Raw genomic sequence first — 9,747 nt, 5'->3', positions numbered from 1 at the left:
CATGCAAGGCAAACGCCCTACCGCTGTGCTACCCCCTCAGCCCCGGATTTCTTCTCCTTTCGTCAATTTCCTTAGTTGCTCTATCCCAAGGGGCGTGTCCAGCACTTGAAAGAATGAATGAAAGTGAAGTACTGACCAACCAGTAGGGGGCGATAACTGAACGGAGAAATGACCGGATATTATATTAAACGACTTCCCAGCGCGCGGCAGGCGCTGTCGGCTCAGTTTGACCTCGCTCGGCCACCGTCGCACGAGGACTGATCTTACTCGGCCACCGTAGCACTGAAACCGGAAGAGAGCGGCACTTCCGATTTCGGCGGTGCTGTACGACGGGCGAGGCTTTGGGCTGTCGGAACCGAACCACTGTGCTGAGGCTGCTCTTCCGCGGAAGTCCGGGCTCCGGCCCAGGGCCCCGGGCCAGGGGGGCCGGCCCCACCGGCGGCGCGTCTGCCGGGGCATCCGGGAGCGGGCCGGGGCGGCCATGGAGACGCCGGCGGGGCTGGAGCGCTGGGTGCAGGACGAGCTGCACTCGGTGCTGGGGCTGAGCGAGCGGCACGTGGCCCAGTTCCTCATCGGGACCGCGCAGCGCTGCGCCTCGGCCGAGGCCTTCGTGCAGCGCCTCAGGGACACCGACACCCTCGACCTGAGCGGGCCGGCGCGCGACTTCGCGCTCAGGCTCTGGAGCAAGGTGCGGCCGGTGCGCGCGGCTGGGGCCAGACCCGGTTCTGAGCCTCGGCTGGACCCTCCTGCTCAGGGATCAGGGCCCTGGTTGGTGCCTTCCTTCCTTCCTTCCTTCCTTCCTTCCTTCCTTCCTTCCTTCCTTCCTCCTCCCTCCCTCCCTCCCTTCTTCCTTCCTCCTTTCCTTTTTATCTCCTTTCCTTTCCCTTTCCTTTTCTTCACACCCATCGGCACTCTCCCGGCTCTGCGCTTAGAAATCCCCCCAGGATGGGGCCCAGAGAGATAGCACAGCGGTGTTTGCCTTGCAAGCAGCCGATCCAGGACCTAAGGTGGTTGGTTCGAATCCCGGTGTCCCATATGGTCCCCCGTGCCTGCCAGGAGCTATTTCTGAGCAGACAGCCAGAAGTAACCCCTGAGCACCGCCGGTGTGGCCCAAAAACCAAAACAAAAAAAAGAACACCCCCCCCCCCCCGGCAGGCTCAGGGGACCACATGGGATGCTGAAGATCGAACCCAGCTCGGTCCTGGTTGGCTGCATTTAAGACAAATACCCTACCACTGTCCTAGCATTTTAGCCCCTTTTGGATAGTCTCGATGAAAGAAAGCAAAGTGACAGATCCAAGACAAATCCAAGACCCCATTTGTCACACACAGGAGCAAGAGAAGAGGTGGGACTACTATAGATTAAAACAGCAAAAGAAATCACAAAATGGGGACTGGAGTGCTAGTACAGCCTTGCATAAGATGCACCCAGTTTCAGTCCCAATTCCCTTATGGCTCTCTGGCTTTTTGCTTTTGCTTTTGCGGGTCACACCCTGCAGCGCTCAGGGGTTATTCCTGGCTCTACGCTCAGAAATCACCCCTAGCAGGCACAGGGGACCATATGGGATGCCGGAATTCGAACCACCGTCCTTCTGCATGCAAGGCAAACGCCTTACCTCTATTCTATCCGGCACCAAGAATGACAGTTTTTATAGGAATGAGTTCATTGCTGGAAAGAACTGAGGCTGAGCAGTTGAAAATGTGTTTGAGGATGTAAACTATAGAGAGCAGGACTTTTGGTCTTTTATTTATTTTGGATTTCTAGTACCGGACAAGTACCTGGTATGTGGGACTACATTAAATCAGTTCAGAACCTGAGAGATCCCATCTAGGCTGTCTTAAAATCAAGACCTTGCATACATTTGATCCATGTTCGATCCTTGGCATTCCATATGGTCAGTCTCCCAGGCCTGCCAGGAGTAATTTCTTTTTTTTCTTTTTTTTTTTTTTTTTGGTTGGTCGGTTTTTGTGTCACACCTGGTGGCCCTTAGGGATTACTCCTGGCTCTGCACTCAGAAATTGCTCATGGCTGGTTCAGGGACCATATGGGATGCTGGGATTCGAACCACCATTTTTCCTGGTCAGCTGCGTGCAAGGCAAACGCACTACCACTGTGCTATCTCTCTGGCCCCATCCCAGGAGTAATTTCTGAGCACAGAGCCAGGAGTAACCCCTGAGTGCCATTGGTGTGGCCCCAAAGCAAAACCAAAAATTAGGTCCTTGGATCAAGAGAGCTCAAAGGGCTGGAGCATATACTTTGTATGTGTTAGACCTAGGTTCAATCCCCAATACCACACAGTCCTCTAGATCCCTTAGAAGGATCTCTAAGCACAGTACCCCTGAGCACTGTGTGGTGTGGTGCAGCGACTCAAGTGCTGCAAGGCTCGCAGGGGCCCCTGAGGCTTGGCTGCTGGTTGGGGGTCTCATGCCCACTTAGGGATGCCAACATGTAGCAACCACCTGCCTGGGACTGAGAGAGAGAAATTGAAGCCAAGTATACTTTGATGGTAATTCACTGGTCACCTCTGGCAGGGAGGGCCTGGGTTCAAAGAAGAAAGAAAAGGGAGTACAGGCAGCATCTCTCCAATGCTTTATCCTCCCTCATCCTCCCCTGTGGACCGGTGGGCACTGCTCTGGTCACTATTCTGGCCCCCCCTCCAACAGTCCAAGATTTGTTTACCCAGCATGACAGAGGTGTGTCCAGGTTCAACATTCATTACAGTTGGAGTATCCAAAAGGTGTGTCCAAGTCCAACTCCCATATAGCGTGACCTAAAATATAAAAATAAAAAGATGAAGTTTTCTAAGCCCTTTTTTTTTGTTTTGTTTTCTTTGTTGTTGTTGTTGTTGTTGTTGTTGAGACACATTCAGCAGTGCTCAGAGATTACTTCTGGCTCTGCACTTAGAAGTTACTCCTGCAGGCTCGGGGGTCCATATAGAATGCTGGGGATTGAACCTGGCCAGGAACATGCAAGGCAAATACCCTACCCACTGTGATATCGCTCTGGCCCAGTCGTCGTCGTCTTTTGTATTTAAGAATTATGAGAGTCCTATAAAGAAGGAAAATTATAATCCTCTTAGCTGGTATATGGGCAACTCCAGAAAGGAATCCTTCAGATCATTTAATATTTTTTTGGCTACACTTGGGGGTACTCAGTGGCTACTCCTAGCTCTTTGTTCAGGAGTGGCCCCTGGTAGTGTTCCTGTGGCTATATATGGTGCTGGGAGTTCAGACTGGTCTGCTAAATGTAAGGCAAGTGCTTCACCCCTATACCAGTGGTCCTCAAACTTTAAATGGGGCCAGTTCACTGTCTCTCAGACGGTTGGAGAGCCGGGCTATTGTGAAAACAAAACGGGAACAAATATGTGGCCCGTAGTTTGAGGACCACTGCAGGCCTATACTTATCTCTGACCCCATGAGTTTTTCTTTTCAGGGGGAGGTTTCTGTTTGTTTCTTTGGATCATCTACCCAGCGATTCACTATTCTAGAAATAGGGTCGTAGATAGGCAGAAGTCAGGGGTAGTTCACATCTTTTTGTTTGTTTGTTTGTTTGTTTATTTATTGGTTTTTGGGTCACACCCGGCAGCATTCAGGGGTTACTCCTTACTCTACGCTCGGAAATAGTTCCTGGGGCGGAGAGAAAGCACAGCGGTGTTTGCCTTGCAAGCAGCCGATCCAGGACCTAAGGTGGTTGGTTCGAATCCGGTGTCCCATATGGTCCCCTGTGCCTGCCAGGAGCTATTTCTGTGCAGATAGCCAGGACTAACCCCTGAGTGCTGCCAGGTGTGGCCCAAAAGCCAAAAAAAAAAAAAAAAAAAAGTTCCTGGCAGGCTTGGGGGATCATATGGGATCAGATTCAAACCACTGTCCTGCATGCAAGGCAAATGCCCTGCCTTCATGCTATCTCTCCGGCCCCATTTTTTTTTTTTTATCATTTTATTTTTGTTTTTTTGGGCCATACCCATTTTACGCTCAGGGGTTACTCCTGGCTATGGGTCAGAAATCGCCATTGGCTTGGGGGAACCATATGGGACGCTGGGGGATCTAACCACGGTCCTTACTAGGCTAGCACTTGCAAGGCAGATGCCTTACCTCTAGTGCCACGTCTCCCACCCCCTATTTTTTATTACTTATTTATTTTTTTGTTTTGGGGACACACATGGTGACGCTCAGGGGTTACTCCTGGCTATACGCTCAGAAATCGCTCCTGGCTTGGAGGACCAAATGGGACGCTGGGGATCGAATGGAGGTCTGTCCTGGATCAGCCGCATGCAAGGCAAACACCCTACTGCTACGCTATTGCTCCGGCCCCCTTTTTATTTTTTATATATATTTTTTGTTTTGTTTTGTTTTTTGTTTTGTTTTGTTTTTTGGTTCACACCCGGCAGTGCTCAGTGGTTACTCCTGGCTGTCTGCTCAGAAATAGCTCCTGGCAGGCACGGGGGACCATATGGGACACGGGGATTCGAACCAACCACCTTTGGTCCTGGATTGACTGCTTGCAAGGCAAACACCGCTGTGCTATCTCTCCGGGCCCTATATTTTGGTTTTTGAGCCACGCCTGGTGGTGCTCAAATTACTCCTGGCTTTATACTCAGGAGTCACTGCTGGTGGGCTCAGAGTACCATATGGGATGCCGGGGATTAAACCTGGGTTGGCTATGTGCAAGGCAAGCGCACAACCCACTGTGCTATCACTTCTGCTCCTCACCATCTTTTTTTTTTTTTTTTTTTTTTTGTGGTTTTTGGGTCACACCCGGCAGTGCTCAGGGGTTATTCCTGGCTCCAGGCTCAGAAATTGCTCCTGGCAGGCACGGGGGACCATATGGGATGCCGGGATTTGACCCGATGACCTCCTGCATGAAAGGCAAGTGCCTTACCTCCATGCTATCTCTCCGGCCCCTCCTCACCATCTTTTTAATTCCCCTCTGCCCACAGGTACCACGGAAGGTGGTAGTAGAAAAGCCAGCTCGGGCAGCTGAGCGAGAGGCCCGAGCTTTGCTGGAGAAGAATCGATCTTACAGGTTGCTGGAAGATAGTGAGGAGAGTGGTGAAGAGACTATAGGTAGGGCTGACAATAGTCAGCAGAAGAAGCGGAAAAAGCGAAAACACCTCAGGAAGAAACATCAGGAAGAGGAGGAAGAAGAGGAGGAAGAAGTCAGTGAGAAAAAGAAGAAGACAGGGTAAGCTGAGCAGGGAAAAAGGGTGGGGCAAGTAGCTGATGGGTGCTGAGCCTTCTGAATGCCCTTATTGCTCCCTCTGGGCTGCAGGGGGAATGCTCAGCAGACAGAGAAGCCAGAGTCAGAGGATGAGTGGGAGCGGACAGAGCGAGAGCGTCTCCAGGACTTGGAAGAACGGGATGCTTTTGCTGAGCGAGTTCGGCAGCGTGACAAGGATCGAACTCGCAATGTCTTGGAGCGATCAGACAAAAAGGTGTGTAAATCCCAGGAAAATCCCTGGGTTAAGCCATGGGTTAAGAGGCCAGGTATAATGCTCAGCCTGGGTTGGAATCACACCACCACCAAAAAAAAAAAAAGAAAAAGAAAAGAAATTGAAATTGTGCATGTTGTGGATTGTGGTCTTAGAAAAAGAAAACCACCTATAAAAATCTGGTCGTCTCTGTGCATCCTGTAGCCATGTAAACTCTGCAAAACCTATAGTTATAGAGAATAATAGCACAAGAAGGACTTTTCTTTGTGCTTCTAATTGGGAGATGGTTGTAGGTATGGGACTTTTGGCCTTAGCCCTGTCTACACTTAGTTTCTTCTCTTAGGCTTATGAAGAAGCTCAGAAGCGCCTCAAAATGGCTGAGGAAGACCGGAAAGCCATGGTGAGTCCTTGTACCTGAGAAGTCCTTGGAAAACGTGAAGATCAACTTGTGGTTAGAGGAGGAGAAAAGTATTCAAAGCAAGGGTATGGGGGTGCTACTGCTTGCCAGGTCTCTGGAGGAGGGTCTTGGGGGCCTGAGAGTTGCTTTGAAAGCTACTACCGAGGAAGGCACCACATTTGGTCTGCTAAGCTTCTCCAGAAGTGATTCCTCAGCACAGAGCCAGTTGTAGGCCCTGAGCACTGCTGGTGTGACCCAGAAACAAGCAAACAAAATAACCTCAGGGCTTTTTTGATTAATTCATCTATGTCCCAACTCACAGAATGACTATAGCCAGAGACTTCTGAGACTTCTCTCAGTGCAAATATGTTCTTATTTGCCTGAATTTAATTGTTATTTTTCTGTCATGACTTTTTCAGTTACACACATGGTCCTTTTTGGGTTACTCCTGGTTCAGGCCCAGAGTATACAAAGTTTGTCGTCTAGCTCTTTGAGCCATCTCCCTGAGAACAAAAAATGATGGTCTTTTCTTTTTTTTTTTTTTTTTTTTTTTTGGTGGGGGGGGCTTCTAGGCAGTGATCAAGGAGGTCAGGGATACAGTGCTTGGCCAAGGACGCAATGCCCTGTAGTGCCAGGAAATTCCCAGGCCACTCCTGGCAGTGCTTGAGGGCCTCTAGGACTATGGTGATGTTTGGATCTCCTTACGCTGTGAATAGAATTGGGTTTTTCCCTATGCTGTGTATGTGCCTTAATCCTACATTATCCCTCTAGCCACTATGTGATGGTCTTTTATTTATCCAGCATATACACTCCTAAAATGAAGACATTTTTCTCTAAAACTACAGTATTCTTTATCACATCCAATACAAAATCCTTTTTTTTTTTCCTGTCTCACATCTGGAAGTATACTGGATCAATCAATATGCAATATGCCTTGCATATCCCTGGAGCCCCATTGGTTCCCTTGATTTCTGAGCATAGAGCCAGTAATAATGCTTGACTGGCCAAAAAGAAAAAAGAAAAATAGGGAAAGAAAAACTTGGCCTTCTTGGGGCCAGGGCAATACTAGGACACTTATCTTGCATGCAGGTGATCCAGGTTCGATCTCCAGCACCCTTTATAGTCCCCCAAGCCTCCCCAGCACTTATCCCTGAGTGAAGAGCCAAGGGTAAGTCTAGATACAGGGGTCCTCAAACTTTTTAAACAGGAGGCCAGTTCACTGTCCCTCAGACCATTGGAGGGTCTGACTATAGTAAAAACAAAACTTACGAACCAATTCTTTTTTTTTTTTTAATATAATTTTTTATTTTGAATTATAAGAACAAAAGATGCAAAGAAAGAGGATAAGGTAAAGTTACAGTGGAAGGACAATCACCCATAACATAATTATCAGAAGAAGTCCCCTTGCTGATATCTTAACTTTGAACTTTCACCAAAGAAAGTTAAGATAAATAAGACAGAATCCATGTGCAATTACTTTGTCCCTCAAGTCCCCAGATTGTAGCACATTATAATATTTCTTAACAGCACACAAGGCAATCTAAAGCCATCAAACTTACATAACTCCTTAAACATTAGAGGCATAGTATTTTTTACATTTCCATGTACATGCATATTAGCTTAAGTTAACCTCAAATTTTAAGTGGGTGCGTTTTAAGGATTAGAGTCAAAGGAGCACAGTAAAAACGGTGTTAGAGTGGCAATTGTTGTTTGCATAGGCCCACCAAAATATGAGAGGCATGGAAAGGAATAACCTTGGCCTAAATACAAAGAGATCCTACCCCTGAAGTTTCCTGGCATAAGACCAGCTCTAGGCCTCAGGAAAGTTATCGTTCGCTCCAAGACATTGAACCAATTCTTATGCACACTGCATATATCTTATTTTGCAATGAAGAAACAAAACAGATACAAATACAATATGTGGCCCGCAGACCATAGTTTGAGGACCACTGGTAGAACTTCACCGCAGAAAAACCCTGGGCCTCCTGCATACAGAGCATGTGCTCAGCCTTTTGAGCTATCTTCACAGTTCTGATACATAATATTCTAAAAATAAGTTTTCTTTTTATTGTCATAGTGTGCAATGCTCAGGTTATTTCTAGTTCACACTCAGGAATTACTCCTGGGGGTGTTTGGGGGATTGTACTGGGGATTGGATGCTAGGCTGCTGTGTGCAAAGTAAGTGCCTTACCCACTGTACTTTCTCTCTAGACCAAGTTTTTAATATTGAGGTGCTGTGTTTATAATACTATTATGATACTTCGATGCATACATTGTCCAAAAGGATACCCACTACCAGAGCGTCCACTGTCCTCCATCATTGTCCCCAGGACTCTCCTCCATCTTCTTGGCCCCTCCTCAGCTCTGTTCTATAGATAAACTATCTAGTTCTGTGGCCTTTGATTGCTTGTTGCTCCCTTACTGTTTCTCGTTTTCTTTTTTGTTTCAGTTTTTGGTCTACACCCGGTGGTGCTCAGTACTTACTCCTGGTTCTGTGCTAAGATCACTCCTGATGGTTCTTGGGGACCATTACTATACCCAGATACCCATATGTAATTCTGGGATGGGATTGAACCTGGGTCAGCTGCATGCAAGGCAAGCACCTTACTCACTGAAGTATCTCCAACCCCCCCTTTTTTTTGTTGAGGGGTCACACCCGGTTACTCCAGCTCTGTGCTCAGAAATTGCTCCTGGCAGGCACAGGGACTGACCATATGGGATGCTGGGATTCGAACCGGGGTCTATCTGTCCTGTGTTGGCCACGTGCAAGGCAAACACCTTATCACTATGCTATTGCTTTGGCCCCTCTCCAATCCCTTTTTAATTTTTGTTTTTGTTTTTGAGCCATACCTGGAGATGCTCAGGGGTTATTCTTGGCTCTGCACTCAGGAATTGCACCTGGAGAGTTTGGGGGATCATATGGGATGCTGGAAATCAAATTCAGATTGTGTGTAAAGCAAGTATCTATCCACTATACTTTCACTCAGGCCCCTTTTTTTATTTTTTAATGGGTAGGACTATAATGTTTGTGTTTTTATTTATTTTTATATTTTTGTTTGTTTGGTTTTCTTTTTTTTTTTGGTTTTTGGGTCACACCTGGCAGCGTTCAGGGGATACTCCTGGCTATATGTTCAGAAATCGCTACTGGCAGATTCAGGGAACCATATGGGATGCCAGGATTCGGATACTCCTGGCTATGTATTCAGAAATCACTACTGGCAGACTCAGGGAACCATATGGGATGCTGGGATTCGAACCATCATTGGTTCTGGGTTGGTCACTTGCAAGGCAAGCTGTGCTATCTCTCCGGCCCCATATTTTTATAGTTTTGGCCACATCTGCTCAGAGTTTACTCCTGACTCTGCTCAGGAATTACTCCTGATAGGGCTGAGATAACCATATGGGATTCTAGGAATTGAACCCAGGTCAACCATGTGCAAGGCAAGCACCCTACCTGCTGTACTCTTCAGTCTTTATGTTTTTAATAATAATATCTTTATTTAAGTACCATTATTATTTCTTCTTTTCTAAATTTAGTTATTATTATTATTATTATTATTATTATTATTTTTGGTTTTTTGGTTACTCCTGGCTGTCTGCTCAGAAATAGCTCCTGGCAGGCATGGGGGACCATATGGGACACCGGGATTCGAACCAACCACCTTTGGTCCTGGATCGGCTGCTTGCAAGGCAAACGCCGCTGTGCTATCTCTCCGGGCCCATATTTATTATTATTGTTATTATTGGTTTTGGGGCCACACCTGGCAGCGCTCAGGGGTTACTCCTATTTTTTCAATTTAAAAAAACATTTTTTGAGCTGTTGGGGACTTGGGGACCATATGGATTGAACCTGGGTCAGCTGTGTACATAGTAATTACCAGCTGCAGTATTGTCACTCTAGCCCAGGTTCTCCTTATTTTGT

General features: G+C 47.3%; 1 protein-coding gene across 1 annotated transcript in view; it reads left to right on the top strand.

The window, feature by feature from the left end:
• The first annotated feature begins 323 nt into the window (after positions 1-323).
• DHX16 (DEAH-box helicase 16) overlaps positions 324-9,747 on the top strand; it is a 30,406-nt gene continuing 20,982 nt past the window's right edge. The window contains exons 1-4 of the mRNA XM_049765325.1: positions 324-688; positions 4,937-5,181; positions 5,269-5,431; positions 5,772-5,828. Coding sequence (XP_049621282.1) covers positions 482-688; positions 4,937-5,181; positions 5,269-5,431; positions 5,772-5,828 — 672 coding nt within the window. The 5' untranslated portion in view covers positions 324-481. The remainder of the gene's footprint in view (positions 689-4,936; positions 5,182-5,268; positions 5,432-5,771; positions 5,829-9,747) is intronic.

Source organism: Suncus etruscus, chromosome 18, assembly GCF_024139225.1.
Source record: "Suncus etruscus isolate mSunEtr1 chromosome 18, mSunEtr1.pri.cur, whole genome shotgun sequence".
Lineage (NCBI taxonomy): Eukaryota > Metazoa > Chordata > Mammalia > Eulipotyphla > Soricidae > Suncus > Suncus etruscus.
The sequence above is the reverse complement of the archived record's forward strand: the minus strand, read 5'-3'. Positions and strand labels throughout refer to the sequence as shown.